This window comes from Haliotis rubra, unplaced genomic scaffold (assembly GCF_003918875.1).
Source record: "Haliotis rubra isolate DU_JTF1 unplaced genomic scaffold, ASM391887v1 Scf941, whole genome shotgun sequence".
Taxonomy (NCBI): domain Eukaryota; kingdom Metazoa; phylum Mollusca; class Gastropoda; order Lepetellida; family Haliotidae; genus Haliotis; species Haliotis rubra.
Window position 1 is genome coordinate 182154 of NW_025767681.1, and position 25115 is coordinate 207268.

At 40.7% G+C, this 25115-nt stretch overlaps 3 protein-coding genes and 1 long non-coding RNA gene across 7 annotated transcripts in view; 3 read left to right on the forward strand and 1 right to left on the reverse strand.

The window, feature by feature from the left end:
* The window catches only part of LOC124264775 (leucine-rich repeat, immunoglobulin-like domain and transmembrane domain-containing protein 3), a 180144-nt gene extending 176352 nt beyond the window's left edge, over positions 1-3792 (forward strand). For 2 of the 4 annotated variants that reach the window (XM_046699564.1, XM_046699562.1), the window contains exons 2-9: positions 104-394; positions 524-811; positions 1344-1499; positions 1787-1803; positions 1952-2009; positions 2105-2200; positions 2344-2454; positions 2641-3792. In XM_046699564.1, coding sequence (XP_046555520.1) covers positions 124-394; positions 524-811; positions 1344-1499; positions 1787-1803; positions 1952-2009; positions 2105-2200; positions 2344-2454; positions 2641-2663 — 1020 coding nt within the window. In that variant the 5' untranslated portion in view covers positions 104-123 and the 3' untranslated portion in view covers positions 2664-3792. Of the gene's footprint in view, positions 1-103; positions 395-523; positions 812-1343; positions 1500-1786; positions 1804-1951; positions 2010-2104; positions 2201-2343; positions 2470-2640 lie in introns of those variants that run through there. The other 2 variants (XM_046699563.1, XM_046699566.1) reach the window with 2 other exon arrangements.
* Positions 1-25115, forward strand: part of LOC124264773 (hemicentin-2-like) — a 255580-nt gene that overhangs the window by 140630 nt on the left and 89835 nt on the right. Inside the window, exons 8-9 of the mRNA XM_046699558.1 lie at positions 21874-22131; positions 22313-22570. Of these exons, the coding sequence (XP_046555514.1) occupies positions 21874-22131; positions 22313-22570 (516 nt within the window). The remainder of the gene's footprint in view (positions 1-21873; positions 22132-22312; positions 22571-25115) is intronic.
* On the reverse strand, positions 5931-16716 carry LOC124264786. The gene is made up of 4 exons (XR_006895244.1): positions 16585-16716; positions 11536-11546; positions 7255-7261; positions 5931-5942 (listed from the first exon to the last, which is right to left on the reverse strand). It is a non-coding gene; the product is annotated as an uncharacterized LOC124264786 (long non-coding RNA).
* Positions 6308-11526, forward strand: LOC124264778. Its single transcript, XM_046699572.1, has 5 exons — positions 6308-6449; positions 7632-7714; positions 8716-9051; positions 10602-10884; positions 11427-11526. The coding sequence occupies exons 2-4, from the start codon at positions 7636-7638 to the stop codon at positions 10820-10822; spliced, it is 636 nt and encodes a 211-aa protein (XP_046555528.1). The 5' UTR covers positions 6308-6449; positions 7632-7635; the 3' UTR covers positions 10823-10884; positions 11427-11526.

The following is a 25115-nucleotide window of genomic DNA, read 5'->3' on the forward strand; positions in this document are numbered from 1 at the left end:
AGGTAAAGCTGTTGCGGAACCATATCTATCAGGTGTAAGCTAGAGTTTGTGTATCAGTAGCGCAAATAGCACTGTAATGATAAATAACTGTGCTGCATTCCAGTCGGACCAGAGCATGTTGATATGACAAAACCAGACAGCAGCGCGACTTTAGAGAACAGTAACCTGACCTTGACTTGTGGTACCACCGGTTACCCCAACCTGACCTTCACCTGGGACTACAGCGATGGAACACCTGTAGGTGGCAGCACAGGACCTGTAGCAGACTCTTCTACTCGGTGGTCCCAGACTCTCAACTTCAGGCCAAAAAAAGGCAAGGCAAGTGTAAGATGTCACGTCAGAAACACAAAAACATCCACCATTAAGACTGGCTCTGTGTCACTAGATGTCAAGTGTGAGTATTCTCATTGTGGAAATACCGAGCTAATTGTATTGAGGCCATTCTGAAAAAAGGTTCTATACTTCATACATTGTCATTTATACTTCATTTATACTTATACAATCTTGATTGTTCCTGTTACAGACCCCCCCCCGCCTGTCCCTCCTTCCATCACACAGTTTCCGGATCTGATGTTTGAAGGAGACCAACAGACAATTAGCTGCTCGGTGACAGGAGGAAATCCTCTAGCTACGATCACATGGTCCTGTCCTGGGACTGGATCAGCATCGGTCACTGACAGTGGTCAGACCAGGACATCTACTCTCTCCTTTGCTGTCAGCAGGAGTCAGAATGGTCAACAGTGTCAGTGTCTCGGGACGTGGCAGTATGGAGGATACAACTACACTGATGTCAGGACATTCAACGTCAGCTGTGGGTATCATTAACTGTTTCTGAATGGACTGACAGGTACAAAGAGTCATTCTACCAACAGCGACACGTAACAAGGATAAAACCTGACGTATATGATGGACCTTCAGGTTTTGGCCAGGCCATGAATTAACAGTAATATCACGGATTCCAAATACAATTTACACTTTTTGCTGTATTCGGTTCCTTTGTTCCATTGAATTGTAGATCAGTATTGGTTGAGATCCCTTTGTTTTCTATCTTCAGCTGTACGATGTCCTCTCCGATAGGAAGCTGGGGATACAGTAAAATGTAACTAGGCATTCTACCCGCACACTGTCCTTTCTCTGCATAGTATAAGTTGCACTTTCCATTGAAAGATTTACTGTTAATGCGTTATGTATACATATAATTTGTAGGGATGTTTTAGACGCAGCAGTTTAGAGATAGATGGCACCTTTGTCAAGCACAGAACACACAGATTCGCACACAAGTCAGCTCAATCAGTAAACATAGAATCATTTGTAATACCACGTAATTAACATTTATACTGCAGGTCCCACTAGCACGCAACCGCTTAAAGACGAATATACCAAGACAGGTGTAATAGCTGGAACCGCAATGGGAACCCTGTTTCTTACCTTGCTGATTGAAGGAGTAGTTCTAACGGTACTCTACCGAAAGGGGTTCAGGTGTGGAAACGTCATGAAAGGTAAATCTCATTAGCATTGGAGTAGATTCAATTCAGACTTTAATTGATAAAGATGATTGACGTTCGTGAACTAAAAAGGTCATAATGAACTCATCATGTAGTTCGAATGTATACACACAATGGCACGAAAAGAGTATCACCAATTGCTGCTTATAGGCAGGGTGTTGTTTATTGGTTCTTTATCCTTCGCATATCTCATTATTCGTTTGCAACATTTCCCAAATGCCATATTCGTCATTTGTGATATTTATTTTACAGGGCACTATATATGTATTCTCTTCTTTCAGGATCTGCTTCGCCAAAAAAGGTAGGTTAAGCATGTAAATAAAACGTATTGAAATAATCTGCTTTAAGATAACGTAAAAGGTTATTTATTTTAGATCTAAACACCAACCATTTTAATGTGTTCCTGATCATTATAAATTCAATACACCGACCTTACTTGCCTTTTCAGCCCCAGAAATCCTGAAATTGAAGAAATGGAAAACACAGCAGGATATTCATCCCTTGGTAGGTTCAACATTTCTAGTCAGACATATCGAGGTGATCACTGGCAGGGAGATGTACTGATACCGTTAATATATGATCATGTTGATTTGTTACAGATCACATCAACAGTCCAGCTCAGTCCCCAAGCATGGATACAGGGGGTTCGGAAAGACAACATTACACAAAGCTGAAGGTTTATGAGAATACAAACGGTAGATAGATACAGTTTCTTACATTACTACAGAACTCAGTCATAAGTGAAGTGAAGGCATGCCATATTGCAGGTATTATACATGTATGTATCGTTGTGTTTACGTTTGGAAGGGTATATAATAATGTGTATATATTTTTTTAGTCGATGCCAAACCAGAAACAAGAACCTACGAAGACTTGACAGAGACGCCTCCTATACCATACGAGTCCATCAGCGCTTCTCCATACCAGAACAGCGGCTCTCAACCTCAAGGTACCCACAACTGAGGTGATCTATCGTATTGAATGAGAAGGAAAGTTACAATAATGAATTGTACACAAGAAGCAATGTTAGTTTCCAACAGATACCTAAGCTTCTGTTCTAATGCAGAATATTTTTATTTTTGGCATATTGTGTACGATAATAATGTGACAAATTTAACTGATATTCTGTTTTCAGATCCTCACTATAGGAATGCGTGAAGAAACACCAGATGTGACGGACACTATGTCAAGGGATAGTAATACACAGCCTATGAACTGATAGGTTTCTTAGCTCTCATGTAGTGTGTTTTACTGTCATCATTTGCTCGTTACCTGATAGTATTCCCCTATGATATTTCCCAGTAGTATGTACATTATAGTAAGTAAACCCAGAACATAACAGTTTATTGCATATGTCTTTTTCTATAATAGTAGATGAGTTCATGTAAGGATATGTAATAATGAAGGATGAATGGTGTTCATTGTCTGTTTGTATCAACTTTCCTTTTAAAGATTACGAGTTATATCGGAAATAAACACTCGTATAACCATCCACACTTTAGTATTTAGACAACCCTTTCTAAAGTATTATTGTATGTTTACTGTCTTATTGAAGTGGAAAGTTTACTCCGATACCCACTGCAACAAATACACACGTATCCATCCATTTTGGAAAGTTACATGCTGTGTTAAGAGTTCTGCATATACATGTATAAATAATATAACATCTTTGTATAAGTAAGACAACAAATCCGCAAACTGCTACACAGACCCGCTGGGTTTGAGATTACAGTGTCACAATCATTCGTTTGAATATCATGTCAACAGATGTGGTTCATTTTTGTTTTCGTGGGCTACATCACATCACGAGAGTCAGTCGTCTGTATGTGCGTATTGTAAGCCAAGGTCAGTTACACGGATCCATATCATGTGTGTTTTGTATAATAATAATAATAATAATAATATGGACATTTGTAGAGCGCAGTAGTAACTCCACACCTCAAGGGCATGCTCTTTGCGCAACAGTAAATATGTACACTATATACATGAAGAGGTTTTATAAGATTTAGTTGTGGTTGAACAAGAATGTTTTGAGTCTTGATTTAAAGATGGAGATGGAAGGAGATGACTTGACATGGAGCAGATGACTTGACATGGAGGAGATGACTTGACATGGAGGAGATGACTTGACATGGAGAAGCAGTGAGTTCCAGTGGGAAGCTGCGGGAACGCTGAAAGATCTGCCGCCAAAACTTTGCAACTTGTATTTTGGGACACTGAGAAGACCTTTGTCTTGAGATCTGAGAGACCGCGCTGGAGTGTAGGGTGTTATAAGATCTTGCATGTAGGAGGGCTATGAACAGTTTAGTGCTGAATATACAAGAGACAGCGTTTTGAATTTTATTCTTTCGCGGGTGGGAAGCCAATGGAGTGACTTTAGTATGGGAGATATGTGACATCTGGATTTGGTTCTAGTGACAAATCTTGCTGCGCTGTTCTGGATCTTCTGAAGTCTGTCTAGTGGTTCAGAAGGGATGCCTGCACAAAGACTATTGCAATAGTCCAGCCTGGATAAAAGGAGGGATCTTGCCAGAGTGGCAGCAGCATCAGTTGTTAAGAGATGGCGGATGGCTCCAATGTTCCTGAGATGGAAGTGGCAGGAACGACACACATGAGTGACGTGTTGCTCCATATTGAGACCTGAATCTAGATAAACACCAAGATTCTTTACGACAGGGGAAAACACTATGTTTGTATCTCCAATCCTGATGTTAGAAAACTGGCATTTCTGTAGTCGGGAATTCGGAGCAATAAGGATAGCCTCGGTTTTATCATCATTAGCACAAGCTTGTGTGATGTCATCCATGATCTGACATCTGAAAGACATTGTTCCATTTTCAGACATGTCAATGACTGGTTATCCTGGTCTAACTGTCAGACAGCTGAGTGTCATCAGCGTAAAAATGGTGATCTGTGTGACGATCCTGGATGAGCTGTCCCAATGGCCTGGTGTACATGGTGAACATCATTGGGCCTAACACCGATCCCTGGGGAACACCACAGGAGAGATCGAGCTTGTCTGACATTGTGTTGTTGATAAGAATGGATTGTGTCCTCCCTGTCAGATATGGGAAACACCATTGCAGAACATTTCCATGTATCCCATACTGGCGCTGTAGACGATCGATGAGCTTCTGGTGGTCGATAGTATCAAACGTTGCCGATAAGTCTAATAAGATGAGCATTGCAACCTTGCCAGAATAAACAGACATTCTGATTCTATCCAAGACATAGTTCAGAGCTGTTTCTGTGCTATGAGCATCTCGATACGCGGACTGGAACTTCTCCAATAAGTCGTTGTCTTCAAGGTGTTCAAGTAGCTGTGATTTTACAGCTTTCTCCAAGATCTTTGAAAGAAAGTTTAGATTTGACACAGGTCTAAAATGCTTTAGTACTTACGGGTCTAAAGGTGACGTTTTGATCAAAGGTTTCACCACAGCGGCTTTGAAGGATGTAGGTACCTCACCACTGAGAATACTAAGGTTCACTATTTGGGTTATGGATGGTAGAAGTACATCAAGCATTTGAAGCATGCAATCTAGGTCTTTGCACTAAGTACAGGCTATTGCCATATCTATCAAAGAACTGTGGCAACGGAGTACGCCTAACGTCATTCGTCGCCTTACTTCAGCAATGCGTTGACATGTTTTTGGCGTCTATTGAAGCCAATGTTGGTCACACTCACTATCGATTCATAATTTGATAACATTTTGATATAAAGAAAACGCCTTATATATGTTTTTCTTTTTTTTCAACACTGTATACTTTCTTATGAGCGCTAGTTTATATTCTTACCTCAGACTGGGCACAATATAAAAACGGCTCTGAGCTATAACATACACACCATTCTTAAAAATGAGCCTACATGCTGATGCATGTTTAACAGTGCAGAAAATAACATTGCACTTTTCTGCTGCTTAACTATTTTAGAAAATCGGACGAAACCTATCCCAGAACAGAGGTTACGACTAACACTCCGTATTTCAACGTGAAAGGTTCAGGGCAAACCTCTGCCCATTGTAGTACACATACGAACATCGTCAGTATCGGGTCTTGAAGTTTGTAAAGACATCAAGTAAACATACCAAATAAGGAGACACTATTCAATAGTCAAGAGGGACCCGCCATTCGGGAAACGTAGAGGTATTCCACATCGTCAGTGTCGGGTCTTGAAGTTAGTAAAGACATCAAGTAAACATACCACACTAGCAGACACTATTCAATAGTCAAGAGGGACCCGCCATTAGGGAAACGTAGAGGTATTCCATATCGTCAGTGTCAGGTCTTGAAGTTTGTAAAGACATCAAGTAAACATACCAAATAAGGAGACACTATTCAATAGTCAAGAGTGATCCGCCATTCGGGAAACGTAGAGGTATTCCATATCGTCAGAGTCGGGTCTTGAAGTTTATAAAGACATCAAGTAAACATACCACACTAGGAGACACTATACAATAGTCAAGAGGGGTCCGCCATTCGGGAGACGTAGAGGAATTCCACATCCAACGGTGCTAGATGCTTTCTTTTAGTAATAAAATGGATATGGATGAAATACAATGACACATATCAACCGCGAAATGTGCATCCGATGATCCTTGACATGGGTTGATTTGTTGCAAACTTACCCAGTTAATTATGAATGGGATTTTACAATATAGACTGGTTGGTGACTTTGCAATCTCATTTCTCCACACAATGCATTCGTATATAAGGCAAATGTTCTGTCATTGATGGATGACTTGAGAAGTACATATCAGTATAGAACAAATGTGTCCCCACTGCCCTACCACATATGTGATCTAAATATAGCCCGTCCTACCCGACAGCAATGAGGAAGTATGATGTGTGATATTATTAGTGCACTGTGTTCAGGTTTCCACCAGACGTAGGTAGGATGCTTCATGGATAAGATACAAATTAGAAGACCATACCAGCTGAATCCAGGTGAGTGTTGTTTTCAGGCAATGCAACAATCATCCGGGTACTTTTGACCCGCGGCCCAAACGGAGCCCCAGGCAAGGACACCGCCGCAGTGGTCGCACGAGTGAATCGAAGAGGGTTCCATACGTTTAGGATAGGATATTAAGTGTACGTATTTGCAGGTGCTGGTGTTCTCTTTCAGGGAGTTATGAAACAACAAGAGGTGTAGGTATCTCTATTACATTCTACGTTTAACTCCATTGTCCCTAGCAGAAACACAGTTGGCAATACGCCAGCGAGAGTCCGCCTACCTGTATGTGTACACAGGTGAACACCAGTTACATGTACATATGGACTGTGAGTGCTACATGACTTGTCAGTACTCACCATTGAAAGCTTTACACAAACCGACAGCCCACAGGAAGGTTGTACTACAAATACAAAGGCGGCCTGGTGAGATTAATCTGCATTTTACCACGGAAATATCACCAGCAAATCCTGCCAGTTCAGGGCAACGGATTTCGTTTAGGTCGCTCACGAATATGCTGAATGCTACAAGTGGTGGAGTTCCCAATTTAGGATTGACAACTTATTTCAGTTGTCGTTCCAGAACAAAATTCAATGTGTCATGACAATATGACATATGCCGGTTTCATTCCTGACATTATTGGCAAGGGCGTCTATTGAAATATTGATACAACTCAGTGTACAACTCAAGTGTACAAGTCAAGTGTACAAGTCAAGTATAATGATATTACTTCCTATGAGGCACTTTCCAATGACAACCAGTGCCGCAGATAGTGGACTTTGAAATGTCCTTACAAACAACAAGCAATCTGGTTTGATACCATTATATGCGCATGAAAGGAATACAGTTGGAACAATGACAGCATGGAGTCGATGTGTTTACAACTGGCCACGTTTCAATGAATCGAATTAGGTGCGTTGAATTTGAAGCTGAACTGTAAGGTTTGACAGGCCATAGGTAGATTACTTGTCTTGTTATCTTTAGATAAGAGAGTGAGTTTGGCTTAACGTCATTTTGCACATGCTTAGAGAATGAAGAATACAGAAGAATGAATAAATAAGGAATTGTTTTTATGGGAAACCAATAAGAGAGACAACATATATCCAAATCCCTATTAAACCAGACATGTGATAATGATAATGATTGTTAAATTCAACCAGAAATCATTTTCTTTACAGAGACATGACCAATCCGACCAGTTTTGTCATGGAATCTTGGCATGCGGGTTTCATGATGTATGTTATCGGAATTGTCATCACTGGTAGGTTTATTCTGTTTTTGTAATACTCTTAAACACACAAAGGTGAAGTTTTACCTTATCCACTAACTTCCACTTTCCTCGATTTGTTCGAGTCAGATCCAATACAATATCCGTTTTTACATTTCCAATACATTTAGCCCAATGCACAAAATGCACAATCTCTACCCTTTGAATTGGTGTTTCCTCCATTGTCCGAGAGCATTCGATGTAACAGTGCACCTCCTCAGTCCGTGGCGTCCATAGAAATCAGAGCAATAATATCTGGGGAACCAAGTCCCAATCAACCGAAGTAGAGGCATTTGAATGTAAACTGGCGCTGGCACTAGTACTGACTTAATGTGTAATCTATGTTTGGATCTTAGTTCGGGTTTAGAACTAATGTACGGCCATTGTTAAAAGGTTCGATTTAGTTTATGTCTGCACTTTCCATATGCTTTGCGAAGTGTCCATAGAGAAATATATATTTTTAAGTGTTAAATTGTAAACCATTTAGGTTCGTGTTTCAGAATCGATTCTTCGTATACAGTATGGATATATCAGAATACAAGCATTGCAGTTGCAGAAATTGTCGAACGGGTCAGAAAACACTGTAGGATGTAATGGGTCACACTGGTCGTGATGCTGGTGATACTTGTTTATAAAAGATACATTGCCATTTCTCACTGTCTTTGGTGTACAAGGCTGCTATATGTAAAACTAAATCATCTATAATGGGATCTTCATGATATCTTTCTGCTCTGATGTCGATATAAGCGCGTTTGTTAACAATATATAAGTCTGTTTACACAAACCCCGTAGTTTATGGTCGTTATCACAACATGTTTTGTAACTAATGCTTGAAATATCCTCCTAATGCCTACCATAAAGCGTGTCGAAAGCTTGATTATCGGAACCTCATTTAAACAACGTTTGACACACGGCGTGACACTCTTTAACATCATCGTAGACTGGGCGTTAAGTCATCACTGCACACATGAAGATATAAGACAATGTTTCCACAGGTGTACAGTCCCAGTTGGCGAGTCCTGTGTTAGTGAGGGAGTCTGAGACAGCCAGCTTCAGGTGGCAGGTACCAGCTATACCAGGGGGACTCTCTGTCCTGTATGTCATCAGTCCATCTGGAGCTGCAGTACTACTGGCCAACACACTCAATAACCACCAGGTACTGGGGAACTACACAGCTCGTGTCACCTACACCGGGAATCTAACTGCTGACCCCAAGGTCATGGCCCTTGACCTCCGCAGTGTTGTCAGATCTGATGCTGGGACCTACACCTGTAGGAGGAATGGACCAACTGACATTTTACCTCAGTGTGGACAGAAGCTGGTTGTTCTTGGTAAGAGTGTGTGAGGAAATGTTAGCAACAGTGTCGACGTCAATCATTTGTTTGTTAAATAATAAACAAAAACAACCACCTACTTACATTACATAATACAAGCTGTTCTTGGTGAGGATTATGTTTAGAATGAATAGTAACAGTGTCAGTCATTAGTCAGTCATGTAATAAAACACGACTAGTATACATGTGATAGTAGCATGAGACAAAGAAGATGGTTGGAGATTAATATTCGAGTAGACATTTTTCCATTGCTGTTATATGTTAGTTAAATCATAAAGAGACCCATGAAGGTTAGGTTTTCGTCACAGGGTAGGTACATTAGGGAAAATATCCTGGTTGATCCAGGTAATTATTATGTGTAGAAATACTATCAAGAACGTCACTCACTCCGGGGAAACAACCCTCAAAACAGGAACAGGGTACAAGCTATGTGATGCCTATTCTGTCCGTTTTAATTAAATCCATACTGCACGTTTTATGAAATCTATGATGCTATTGTTTTAACGTCCAGGTTGGAGGTTATTATTCTAATCCACAAAAGCCGACATGTTAAACATTGTATTATATTATTAGACATCTTGTATTTAACTTTGAAGAGAAAAAAAAAATGTCTCTGAGTTTTATTTGTGCATGTGAATTGGCTGTTTCATTATTCTTGAACGATATATTACATCATCTATCCACCCGGAGAGTAAGAACTGTTTGGGCAAATTACTTTATATTGATTTTGTCAACCAGAGCCGAAATTCTAATTCATAAGGTCAAAGAAAACAGATCCAAAGGGTGGGAGCACAACTCGTGTCAATGGAGAAGGCTACCTCTTGTTTGAATGTTTACCTCACATTTTACGTTGATGGAAGAAGTCCTATATTTCATATAGTTTTCCCTGTAAACTTCAGATTACATTTGCTTGCTCTCACTTTACACGAAATACCCTTAACCACTAGATATAGAAATGTAAGTATACCTATCCTCGCCACCTTTATTAACAGATGCCCCATGAAAGAAGGAATCAAGTTTTTCTTTAGGTTTGCTATGTAGTGATGTATAATGTTGAAAAGTGAAATGTTTTCACCGAAATTGGTCCATTTGTGAGATCTCATGAAATTTCAAGCACATAATTTGAGTGTTTTTCAAAAGCCAAAAGGTATCAATTCTGATTGTTGTCAGAGCAATGTGTTCTATTTGTCGAATTGTAACGTATACTCATCTCTTTAACGGTGTGATGTTAGAAACCTGTTAAGCAAGAGGACGCTTACAAAGTCCATCCTTATCTCCCCACTGTGTTCTTGCACATGTGCAGTAGTCGTACAGGTTTGATGTCGATGTCCCACAATAGTATTCTTGCTAACATTATCCCTTTAGATCATTCAGAAAGTATTCTTAACGGGTGTTTTCCCGTCCTTATGTTCGCGCAGATTTTTATTATTTATTGATCAATTCATTTTATTTCTAGTTTTGAACATAACACTGTCAACTGATCTATTCACAATCATATGAGAGAAATGCTCAGTATATATACTTGAAGGACACTTTAACATTTTCAGGTCAGTCCACCAAGCCAACTCGCAATGGACCATCAACCCCTGTGTTTGGAAGACAAGTGACCTTGACCTGCAGCTCCACCTCTACCACTGTCCCAGCTGACCATGGTCTGACTTTGATCTACACCTGGCAGCGTGACAACACTAACATCACAGTTACCTCCCCTGGTTCCCCCCTACACCTTCACAGTGAGTTCCCGGGACAGCCACAGCTACAGATGTAGAGCGAGAGAAAGTCAGGGTCCGGAGTCAGAGTGGAGCCAGGTGTACAACATGGAGCCACAATGTGGGTCTAACGCAATTCATAAAACTATTCCACATGAAAACTAAACCGCATTGCAGAGAAGTTTCATGGGGTACTTGGTCGCTTTTAAGATATTATGATGGATTAGAAGCGCAATTCACTGATACCTCCGCACGGGTATGAATATTTTTAATATAAAACATCATCAGTCAGTGAGTATAGATTTACGCGACACTCGCTCTGTATAAACCCACGCCTGGACCAGACAATCTAGTAATCAACATCATGATCATTCTACGTAGTAGGGACATGATGAACCACAAGCATGGGTTACTGAAGATCAACTCTAACCCGCATCTTCAAGGGTCTAACAATTGCAGCGGTATGCGTACATATACATTGGTGTAGTCTGTTACATTCTTCTTCCTGTCTGACAGATGGCCCTTATAATGTGACCCTATAACCCTCCACCCTGTCCTACACCAGGAGGGAAGGTTAATGGAGTGTACCAAGTATCCTGTTTTTCCCCACCTGTGTGTACATACATTGGTTTAATCTGTTTCACTGTTCTTCCTCTCTGACAGATGGACCCTATGCTGTGGTACTACAACCCTCCACTCTGTCCTACACCAGGAGGGAAGGTCAAGAGGTTGTACCAAGTATCCAGTGTTCCCCCCACCTGTGTGTACATACATTGGTTTAATCTGTTTTACTGTTCTTCCTTTCTGACAGATGGCCCCTATGCTGTGACCCTACAACCCTCCACTCTGTCCTACACCAGGAGGGAAGGTCAAGAGAGTGTACCAAGTATCCTGTGTTCAGCCACCTGCAAACCTGTCTGTACATACAAGTGGTTCAAGAATGGGACATCTCACAGTGATGGAGCTACACTGACTCTCCCGGTGGCTGACAGGTCACAGACAGGACCCTACAAGTGTCAGGCTTCCAATACATACGGGACTGTTGACAGCTCAAGTGTCTCAGTGGATGTTACATGTGAGTATTGTCTACGGGACTGTTTTAGGACCAAGCAATACGAGAACTCATTTAACACTATATACAATGCAATATGTATACATTTTAGCCGGATGGGCTTTATATATACTATCCGAAAAAGGAAACGCATAGGCCAGAATTATTTTGCGAAAATGCTGTATTTCAAACAGGTATAACTCGTCCACAAATGGACTTTAGTACATGATTGTTTACATCAGTATAAAAGAAGGAAATGTCTATACAACCAAGTGGATCATTTTAGATAACGGATACGTTGGGCGACTTGGTGACTACGTAGCATGGGCCCGACGTTGGGTCTCCTGCCTCTCAGTCCCAATCTCTCTCGACCTGTTCCGTACTGTTTGACCGGATATCCACCGAAGTTCCGGCACACTCTGTTGTGTTCTCACCCGTGGCAGTACAAACACGCAAATGTAGTACCCGGATGTACCGATCTTGGGCTGCAGTGGTGACTCGAGGTCTGGCTGTACGGGGACGGTCATTTGTTAAACCTGTTTGGTTATAACGAGCTGATATTGTGCTCAAACTAACATTCAGACGCGTGGCAACAGAAGAATTGTAACCTCCATCGTGCCTTCTTTCAATGGCGATGTTCCGTGTCGCAGAGTCAAGACGTAGCGTAGTGATTTGACCTTGAAACTCCTTCCAAACGATTGTCGATTTCCGAAAATAATCTGGGGTTTTACAGCCAGACAATGATGCACAATTTCAACTGGAAGGTGATTTCGGTTACATTGTGGCGATGCCTTTTTAATCCTTGTAAGACATCTCATCAAAATCAACATTTTCAGGTAAAGTCGATTCTTTTCCCTGTGCAGTCGTGTTCAATCATTTTATCAACATTTTTGTTAGATATATTGACGATTGTTTGAACACAAAGGGTAATTAATAGATTGTAAAAAATACGAAACGTTTATGCGTTTTTGGGGGGATAGTATATTTAGGCAACACAACTTGTCATCCATACCAATTTCATCACTTCCATGGTCAAGTGGATAGCTGGTCATAGGATAAATACGGATAAAAGACACACACTTAAGGAGGTTCCCAAACCATATTTGACTGTTGAATCCAATATGAACACAGTATACTGCGTGGCCTCATTGTCCACCTTTTTTCAGATCAAGCAAGCATGAGTATGATGAGTGCCAACTCCCACAGTGGGTCAGTGACTGTCAATGAGTCTGACCCAGTGACCTTCAGATGTGAGTTGGATAATGCTGGCAATCCAAGGTCAGTCATCAGGTTACTGAATGGAACTGAGGAGTTGACAAGGGCAGATAACTCTCTGACAGCAACATATAGACTGGAGTCAACAGTCAACTGTAGACAAAGAGGGAACTACTCCTGTACTGCCTCCAACTACATCGGTGCACCTGTCAGTCAGATGGTGGAACTGCTGGTCAGATGTGAGATATTTTTTGTCTGTGTAGTAGTTGTAGTAGTAGTAGTGAGTTAGTTAGTTAGTGAGTAAGTTTACTTTTACGCCGCACTCAGCAATATTCCAGGTGTATGGCGGCAGGCTGTAAATAATCGAGTCTGGACTAGACAATCCAGTGATCAACAACATGAACATCGATCTGCGAATTTGGGAATCGATGACATAGTAGTAGAAGTAGTAGTAGTAGTAGTGGGAGGAGGAGAAGTATTAGTAGTAGTGGTGGTGGTGAAAAAAACACATGGGGGAAAATTGACGTATTTACACACTCATAATTAGAATTATACATATACTCTGTACATGAACAATGTTTATATATTTAGAGTGTGGGTGTAGCAGTTAGAGTTTCTTAGTCTCTTATTTTAGTCATTAAGAAATGATTTCCGTAAGGTTCTCCTCGACTTGCTGAGACAGTAGCCCGGGCAACTCAAGTTCACCGCTACGCTAGGTGGTGATGTGACTGTGTCTGTGTCAGTCCTGTCCTACCCCCTTCCTACATTCACCTGGAGTAGATCCATCAGCACCAGCCAGGATCTGACTGGTTCCTCCAGCCCTGTCTCAGACATCTCAGTCACTGCCAGACTACACCTTACTAACCTCCAACAGCAGGACTTCGGGGACTATAATCTTACAGTGGACAATGGTGTAGGCGAGTCAGTGGTATACACATTCAGCGTTGAGCCTGCAGGTCAGTTTCTGATGTATCACTGGTACATGAAGCTTTCAGGATTTAACTTCTCCTGTGTCAGAATAGCTCTCTCTAACTTTTGTTTGTTTACCTTTATTGTGCTTCACAAAATATATAATGACAACATTCTAAGGTAAAACGATGACAATAATTTCTGATTAATTTGTTGCAAGGACCACCACAGACACCTACACAGCTTAGAGATCTGGATAATGCAACAACGTCGTCGGTATGGTTGTCGTGGCTGCCTGGGTTCAATTGTGGACACCCTCAGACGTTTCTCATTGAGTATCGTCAGTTTGCTACAAGAACGTGGACTGTGTATACTTCTATTGATGACCCTGGCGAGAAGATGGTGGTGGAAGTGACGGGCCTTATATCTGGAGAGATTTACATATTCCGACTAAGAGCTAGAAATGACTATGGGGATTCTAACATATATGTCTTTGTAGAAACTACGACTGCTGGGGGTAGGTGCGACTTAAGGAGAATCAGCCACTGGCTACTATAAATGTCTTTTGGAAAATTCATCAGCTGAAACAATGAAATATCCCAGATGGGAATACTTTGTTCTTTGATCAGATATTCAGATAATATAAATCCTTCACAAAATTCATATTTTTACTTGAATGCAGCAACGTATGATTCGTAACCAAGTGCAACTGTTATGATATTTTAATCACATTGTAGATCCAAAAGCCCAGCAAAAGCTCGAGACTGCATGTACCTGTACAGGGGTAACAGCAGGAGCGACTGTTGGAGGCATTCTTCTTACCCTGCTCATTGGAGGGACTGTTCTAATGGTGCTGTACAGAAAGGGGTACAGGATCGGAAATATTCTAAAAGGTATATATTTAATGTCACGATGTTAACTTGATATATGACTGAACAGTATTTACATGCAGTAGGTCTTCTTCAAAATGCATGGTCCATGATATTGGCTACATACGTAAATCATCGCTAGTCAAGATTGTGAATGATTGCGAAAGAGAGTAATCTGTACTGCCAATGTTTGTAATGTATCTATGGTTATGTTTTATTTCGGCAGATATTTACAATTAACGATATCATCTTCACTTTCCGGTCTTTTTTACGGTTAATGTTTTTTCTTCTCACTATATGCCGTTTTTCTTATTGTTGTTTTTCAGATGCTCGAAAAAGGTAATCTAAACTTCAACGATCATTCAGTAACTTGCAATAACTTAACTACATTTACGCTTTACTTACTGAGGATTTATATTATTGGCCAGTTATTAGAAACTGACCTGATGCTGTTTTGTAGCTCCAGCCATCCTGAACCCGTTGAAATGGACAACAGAGGATATTCATCTTTAGGTATGTACTGATTATTGGATATTTTCCTCTGTGATAGATCAATTTTCTCTTTATCTATTAGCACAAAATCATTACAATGTGTTTCAGATCAGATCACTGCTCAAACGCAGTATTCAAATTTGGAGGAGAAATCAGAAAAACTACAGTACACACAGTTGAAGATTTATGAGAACACAAAAGGTAGATGCCATTTAATAAAGTCGAATCTCAAGTTTCACGTGGCTGTACTGTTTGATTATTGGGGCACTTGTAAGGAGGTAAGCTTTAATTAGAATTTGTTTTTGAAATATGTGCTCAAATATATCTTCAGTTGATGCTGCATCAGATACAAGTACCTATGAGGGCGTGACAGAGACTCCCCCTGTGACCTATGAGTCCCTCAGTGTATCGCCATACCAGAACACTGGGGCACATTCTCCAGGTAACCAAACCATGAAACACTCCTGATGATTGAAACCTTCGTCATCTTCATGGATCCAATGTTTCCATAAATCTTTCCACATCAGTAATCATCACCATATGATTCCTCTTCTGTTCCAGTTAAATATGTTTGAATATTATCATATTTGTATGTTTGATCACCTTCAGTTCTTGACTTTGCAGGTCCTGACCATGGAAATACCTAGGAAGTACAGGGATATACATCATGACTTAAGTGTCAGTTATGGATAGAATACTCGTTAAGGATAGTGCAGTACTTCTTTTAGGCAAAGGTCTTTCTTAATTTCTTTCATTTCAAGTTCAGTCATATAATTCGTAGAGGGAAGAGAACAGTTGGTAGAACCGGTATCCAGTCATACCGGGGTTACGGTGAAACAGAGAAGACATTCTGAGTATGTACGAGAGACATCATGGTGCTGGGGTCGCTGGTTGTTACTTAGAGCAGCAGGCTTATGTTATTGGCCAGCCTGGTTACATATTACTCTCTCACGGCGCCCTGACAACTATGAAAGAACTGACGATTACTTCTTCTGGAGTGTGGAGCAACCATCCTTCCAGGACACTCACTGAGAGCCGAAAACAACGAGGCAGGAGTGTTGGGGTATCAGATGGATCACATTCCTGCAACTGACAGTTGATCTTTTGGACAAGGAATTTGTTTTTGTGACTGTCTACTGTTTCAGTTTTGGTGAGAAAGTTTCATTTTGACGGTTGATCTGAGTTTAATGGCTTACTATTTCAACATATGTGCATCATTTGGTGCATGATTAAAGAGGCAAAGCTCAGCAAACATTGAGTAGTTATTAGGTAAGGCTGATTTTACCGACAGCAACCAACATTTACGCAAACAACTTCCATTTTCACATTTTGGACATCATCCCAGACATTTCGAGGGACGCTAAATAGCCACATTGTCTTTAAAAGGGAATAAAATGTTTGTCTTAAATATGAATACCGTCATCCCAGTTCAACCTTGGATCGAGGGATCAGCTAACTAGCCAAATGTGTCTTTAACAGGAAATAAAATGTGTTGTCTGAAATATAATCTGGTGTAGAGTTTGAATGTCAAAGCAATACTATTTTATGTCTATGCAATAACGACCTAAGTAGCCTTAGAGCATGACACGTTTCACATTCATAAACCAGAGAAATGGAACAAACAATCTGAACCTCGTCACATCGGCTTTCACATCAGTTTACTGTGGGAGTACTGTAACAAGCTGGCAACCAGGAAACTCCTCAAATAACAAACCGGGTAACCAATACAACTCGGAAGTGAATTACAAATGACAATAGCATCATGATGTATATCACCCAATAAAGTCATTGACAGTTATCAGTAAAAAACCTATGTTTTCAGTAACCAGGTAAACACCGGCCAGGTGAAAATGGACGTGGTCAAGGTTGGTGTCACTTGTATCATGTCACCACATTCAGTAGTCAACTCAACTAGCACCCTTGTACCCAAGTGGGACGATTTCCTTTAAACAACTAGGTGGTTACGCTAATCAAGACATTGGAGATATATTGACAAAAGTCATTGTCATCTAGCTCCGTCGCTCGATGTATATAGCGGGATGGACTTCTCGAGACCGTTCTACAAGTAATAATGTACTCAGCCATGTACATCAATAAATACATTATTCACAAGAATTTACAGTTAGTTCATTAATACGCAGGAAGAGGCCTGCAGAGACAGACGGCAGTTACATTTGAAGGCCATGTGAATAGCCTTCGTCAAGATTTATGTCCACGCCCCTATGACTCACTCGCCAGACAGTTATATAGCAGGGGCAGCTTTTAGTGTCTCAGGGCTTTCAACACTAAAATATTGAGAAAAAGCGAGGTGCACAATGGTCATTTAGCAAACTCTCGGCACGAAAGCTGGGGTGGGTGCATAGGAGATCATCCCCTGCTGGATCCGACTATGTATACAAGAATGCAGAGTATATAGGCCACTGGGTCGCATTGTGTAGACAGAAGCATGAAACATGTCATTGTCGAACACATGAATTTAAACCAAAAGAGTCGCACCTTTTTCCAGCCGAGCTACCTAGAAACACAGGAACTGTGAAAATGTGCGCGCGAAACGTTCACAGGTATATCTGTCATGTATCTTGAAGCAGAGGACGTATGGGTATTCAAGGGTATGGCTGAATATACATCAGTATAGTGGTATATGCATCTGTGTATGTCAGAGATTGCAATGTTTGTGTATGTTTCAACATAATATTAAAATCTATGACACACATAGCATGGTGGCGTACTCGACCGAGCTATATTTAAATACAACTGAACTACTTGGAAGCGAGTGATATGCATGTACACCTACATATTACTTCCGTGTTGAGCTACCCGACTACACACGGCGACTAGAGTGACGGTTTATACCTGACAATCGCAAATCTAAGAAGGTATGTATAATGTATATCTTCTTCTATCGTTATCACAAAACATCTAATGTGTCTATGTTTACTCCTTCCGTCATGTTGTGCATGTCAACTGTGAACGCTTATACGATTCATGCCACTGTATATGAATAACCCACTATATATGTCGATAAACTCTTATGCGTTGACCTAGTTTCTAGCGGTATACATGTTGCTTGTGTACGAATCATCTGTACGTGATAGATTGATTAAAACACCCATCATTACATGCATTGTTACTTACTGAACAGGCACTGGTGTGACTGGGATTGTTTAAAGGGACAGGGAGTTCACAATACCCTTAGTTCAAAATACCAAAGTCGCCAGAGTGAGTGAGTTAATATTTAACATCACATCGGTAATATTTCAGCCATGTCGTGACGAGACCAATCTATACATTCAACTTGAATAACTCTATACCATAACAAATCACTAAAGTACAATAAATACAACAGAGTATCACATATATGGTTTAAAACCAGCATGTTATACTAAAATGTATCACTCTATTAAACAATACAACATACAACAGGCTACAGATCGCCAGCTATTGAATGTACCAGCGACCATTGAGACTTACATTCAGAAAACAAATGTACTTTAAGTCCCCATGGTCCCTAGTATGGTGATCTACTTTCAGTTGGTGGCAATCTATAGCCTGTTTTTTATATTGAATTGTCATATATAGTTAAGATATTTCAGATGTAATTACTAGTATTAAATTTATTTCTGTGATAATCTAGTTATGTTATTGCCCTTTGTTGACATGTTTTTATAGTTTACCATTAATTACTATGTATAACAATTGATTGTTTCACCACGATATGGCTGAAATTTTGTCTATGTGACGATAAATATTAGCTCACTCACTCATTCACTCACTCACTCACTCACTCAAGAATATTGCATATCAATTAGAGAGCTCATGTTTCAGATGGGTCCCCAGACTGAAACATTCTCCTGAATGAACAGCACAGCCTATATTGGGTTCAAGTGTTGGGTTAACGTCGCTATAAACAGTATTCCAGTTTAATCAGGTCAAGTAAACTCAGAGTGGTAGTAAACGTTGGGGTGTTGTAAATGTGAGGTATGCAGAACTTCAAACCCACGAGTACATACATGGTTGTGGGAAGCCGAGAAACCACAATTAGAGGGTTAAGAGTAGCGCTCAGTAGTTACTGGGAAGCCAGACCGTATCAGAATATACCATAACTCATTACTAGACACGCTACATGTCTCATATCTTTCAGATGATATAAATGTCTCAAACCACAAACCCACAAGTAAATATGAGAATAGTGTGCGTTTATTGATCTTTTACCTTTTCAGAACACCGCTGTCAATGGCGTCCCTTCGTATTATAAGAACATGTGTGTTTGCAGTTGTCCTGTTCAAAGGTAAGTCAGGTTTTGGATTAAAGATTATTGATGAATATTAGCAAACAAAATCTATTTCTAAACTAAATACTTACATGGCATCTAACACTCAAGGTGTATCATTTTCGCAGACGTTAATAGTCAACGTACTATTATCGAGCGCAGATCTAGCCCAAAGGGTGAGGGAAGATATTGATATCGAGCAAATGGTTTTCGAGGTTTAACAAAGAAGTGTAGAAAAAACAGATTTGCCCAGACTATGATCCCTGGTTTATCAGCAAGAAAAATGTGCTCCTCAGAGACCTGTCATATAGTCCTTGTTGTCAGATGTTGGGGGAGGAGTGACTATAGCAGGGTCAGTAGATACAGGGATACCAAAACCAGCAGGCTCTGACACTGAGATGCAGCTTCACTGTGACACTGTGATACCTGGGGATATTGTTACTTATTTCCAGGTGTTGAGGGAGCAGTGACTGTATCGGGGTCAGGAGGTACAGAGAAACCCAACCAGCAGGCTCTGACACTGAGATGCAGCTACACTGTGACACCTGGTGATATTGTTACTTATTTCCAGATGTTGAGGGAGCAGTGAGTGTATCAGGGTCAGGAGGTACAGGGATACCCAACCAGCAGGCTCTGACACTGAGATGCTGCTACACTTTGACATCTGGGGATGTTGTTACTGAGTTCACATGGAGGAGGTTGGATGGCAGCTCTACAGTGGACATAGTCAGTGGGTCAGTGCCTGCTCAGACAGCTGTGTTCCAGGAATCCTGGCAGAACAAGGGCGTGTTTGTTGGTGACTTCACCTCCTCCCTCGACATCCAGCTGCCTGCCAGTCACGTGACCTCCAGCTATGCCGGGACATACAGGTGTGAAGTGACTTCACTGTCAGGGTCTGGTCATGCTGAAGTCACTGCCTCTGTGTTGAGTAAGTATATGACAGACAGTGTTATGTTAGAAGGGTAACGGGTGACCTCCAGCTTTGCCGGGTTCTACAGGTGTGAAGTGACTTCACTGTCAGGTTCTTGTTATGCTGATGTCACTGCCTCTGTGTTGAGTAAGTATATGGTAGACATTGTTCTGTTAGAAGGGTAACGGGTGACCTCCAGCTATGCCGGGTTCTACAGGTGTGAAGTGACTTCACTGTCAGGTTCTGGTTATGCTGATGTCAATGCCTCTGTGTTGAGTAAGTATGCATGAAACCCAACATCATGAATTATGCAATGATTGCCTGTGGTGTGTCATCAACATAACATGTTTTATTAAACATGTGAAATAATCTAATATCTCATCCGTGTACTTTTGCATTGATGCAAACAGCAATATCTTACTGGACACGAACGAAAGTCTTCATTTCATTGCAATATATTTATTTAAACATATACGTTTCAGAGTGGCATATACTGATACGTTCAAGTGTTGTACACTAAGAAATATTCACATCATATATTCTACACATTTTCAGATAATATTATGATATCACTATGTGATAATGATTCATAAACAGATGCTCATGATATCACCGGAATCGTACAATCCAGTCTGCTTTGGACAGAAATGTATGATGGATTATGATACTTATATTCATTACCTACCTTTGTTTTCCTGATAACATCATCCAATGATAAGCTCCATAAAATAATGGCTTCATCATGTATAGCAACTGAGTGCAGATGATTCAACACAGATATGTTGTACATATTATTTTTTATGATGATTGTACCGATTACAGAACTCATGCACAGAACCCCCGCGTCTTCACTTCAGCAAGCATAATACACAAGGTGATTCGGTCAAATTACTGCCATATAGATATCTTTCTGAATTATAGATATCAGCCCTGAAGAATCCACACTCATTGCTCAAGTGTTTGTGTATGACGTACATACTATACATCAAAGAACACCTTTCGTACATCCAGACATATTTCTAAGAAGCAATTTAAAATGAAATTACACATTCATTGTCTCATGTCTCAAAAGATGAATATTTATCATAAGGCATTGACCTGTGTTTATATTAACATGTTTATACAAAAACATTATTCTTCAACATTAAATGCAATGTGAACTTGTTAACGAGACGTTATTTAAGCATATGGCATGTGGAATGTATACTTGTACACATCAACTTCTGACCTCCCTTCCACCTACACAATGAAGGAGTCAATCCGTTCCCTGATACACATTAGTACCTACACTAGGTTGTCAGCTACCACAATGCTGCCATCAACAGTCGGGGATCAGATTCAGCCTCTAACTGCACAAAAGTATTTCACAAAATGTCACTGACTATTCATTTCAGACCCTCCATCTATATCTGGACTAGCACCAGCGCAGACCGTCACAGAGTTCTCTAACCTCAGGATAGACTGTAGCACATACACCACACCAGGCAACCCTTCAACAACAAGCTACACATGGACCTATGGTGGTTCTACTGTCAGTACCGGGTCTGTACTTGACAGAAGGAACATCAGCAGGAGTCAGGGAGGAGACTACATCTGTACTGCCAGCAACAGTCAGGGATCAGACTCAGACTCAGTCAGTGTGGATGTGCAATGTGAGTCATCCCAATACCTTCACCCACATGTAACATCATTTCTTGCCGTTATTGTTCAGATCAGCATAAACATATTTCCGGTACCATGTTGTACATTCTGATCTAATATAGCCATGATGTTTGGGTATATACAGTCTAGCAAACGTAAACTGAATTTAGCAAAACGATTTGTAATTTTTAGATCCCCCTTCTATATCTGGACTACCACCAACAGAGACCGTCATGGAGTTCTTCAACTTCGTGATAGACTGTAGCACCTACACCACACCTGGCAACCCTCCAACTACAAGCTACACATGGACCTATGGTGGTTCTACTGTCAGTACTGGGGCTGTACTTGACAGAAGGAATATCAGCAGGAGTCAGGGAGGAGACTACACCTGTACTTCCAGCAACAGTCAGGGATCAGACTCAGCCTCGGTTAATGTAGATGTACGATGTGAGTAGCCAGTCTTTAGACAGTTCTTAGCGGTATTCATTCCCTACTTTAAAAGATAGACTATAGTCATAAGGTGGATCTTCCGTTCTACTGGGGCTGTACAGGACTATCTACTGTTCTACTGGAGCTGCATTTGGGGTTTGACAGGGAACCAAAGTCTACTTCTGTGAGGTGTGACCGTATCACAATCAACGTCACCAACGCTTTAAACATTTTTAGTTTCAGTATGCAAGGTGTGACTGCGACGGCGTCACTATCTATCTCATCATAGCTACCAGTTGCATTATCCATCATGTTGAATCATACAGTTGAATGTATCATTGATCAGTGAAAATTCGGAATAGCCTTCTATCACATTTTTCATATAAGTGAACCTCGGTATATAATGGCACAGAACAATTAATTCACTATTGAAATTACTCACAACTTGTCATGATCGTCACCATCTATCACATGCAAGCCACATTTTTTGGTATGTACATAGATGTCCGGCGAATGCTGAAGCACTTGTAAGGTGAGCCTCTAAAAGAAGTTAATTTGACTAGTCCAGCATAACAGTATGTATGTGTTCCAGCTGACCTCTGAGCTCTTGTTTATTAACATTGATAAAATCCACTAATACACAAACACCCTAAATATACTGAGTCAAAAAAGAAACTTCACATTATTTCTTCAGGGCACTATAAAAGAACAAGAGATGGTAAGATGGTTTAATTGTTATTATTTCATTGCTGAGATCTGTGTGATGTACTCGATACACTGACAGTGCCATAATCAGTTCCATTAGGCTACACCGCCGTTCGAATGTCAAGTCACAAGAAGAAAAATGCGAAATGTCTCAGTTCAATATCGTGAATGGCCGCTCCGCGCATTCAAAACTGAGTTTCTTGTAACATTCCGAATGTATCATCCGTTCATGAATCACTCTTAAATAGCGACACCAAGTGTAAGCTGGAAAACAAGCACGTTAAAATTCACAGCAGAGAATGACATTGACAGGGTTGCTATAGCAAGGCCATGTTTGATTGTACCTCAGAAGCTGTGACATGACACCAAAGGCTGCACCCGCTTGAATAATGCTTAACATGAAGTAAAACATGACAATTGGGGCGTTGATTCCATTTTTCTGAACTCCTGTTCACGGTATAGTCAGAGAAACACATAATTATGCAACTAAATAATCTACATCAGAAGGGATTAGCTTGTCGACATGGTGGATTTCCCGTATTCACATCGTCACAGTAATGTTCGAAGGAATGTCACAAAAATGTCTGAGTGCATATTGTGCCCTGCTGTGTAAACAGATGAAGTTTGGCAATGCCAAGATGACATGCTTCATTACAGACAGATATCATGTGTTACACCAACGCTGAAACTACCTGTCATAGGCTATACCATGTTTTGTGTTTTGAATTATTGAAATCAACACATGAACAAACAACGTCAATGAATGATCAATGAACATTACGTAAACACACACAGTTGATGTTTCTTTCAGACCCAGCAAGCATACGGACGCTCACCGCCAACTCTAAGAGTGGCTCAGTGACAGTGAACGAGTCTGATACAGTGACACTGAGCTTCCAGATTGACAGTAATCCAAAGTCCGTCATCAGGTTACTGAATGGATCTGAGGAGTTGACAAGGGCAGATAACTCCCTGACAGTAACAAATAGACTAGAGGAGACCGCCTTAGGCTGTTGACAGGGTCGGACGTGCTTGTCAGCCGCTCCGCTGTAAGGGCCTGTGTTGGGTCAAGAATTTCATATTCAGTTCTACGTTTGGCATATATATATTTGTGTATTATCATTAAGGTAAGTGATTGTAGGCTATCGAGGGTCAAATATTGGCTTATTTTGCCATATTTGTGTGTTTTGTTGGCTCGCGGTGACTTACCGCACCACGTGGCCTCGGTTTTCGCGCATTGTGTCTGCGTGAAATTTTTCATTTCGACTTGGTCTTAGGACTATTTGGGTATGGAGAGCGACACTGATGGGGATGGGGATGATAATATTCTCGCTACCTCATTTGAGGAAACCTCGACAGATGCTGAATTTGCAGAGAAATACGTGTCAATGATTTCCAAACGTTTGAAACGAAAACATGAGGATGACCGAGTTGTAAGTGATACGACATCGTCATTACCTATCAAATTTGTTGTCATTCTTACTTCTGTTGACCCAAGATTACGTTTGACAAACTTGAGTCCAATTGCTCTGGCTCGGGATATCCATAAAAACATTGGCGATGTGGAGTATATGAAAAAACTGGAAAAGGGAGATTTAGTGATACACTGCAGGTCTGCTGAGCAACTTACCCTTGCACTGAATGTAACGTGTGTCTGTGACGTTCGTGTCAAGAGTTCTGTCCCCAAGAGTCTTAGTGAATCTAAGGGAGTTATTTACAATGTTGACACAGATGTAAATGAGGATGAGATAGTTGAGCAATTGAGAAGTCAAAAGGTTAAAAGTGCCCAAAGACTTTTGCGTGGAAAAGAAAAGGAACTTACTACTTCCATTCTTCTTACTTTCTCAACCCCACATTT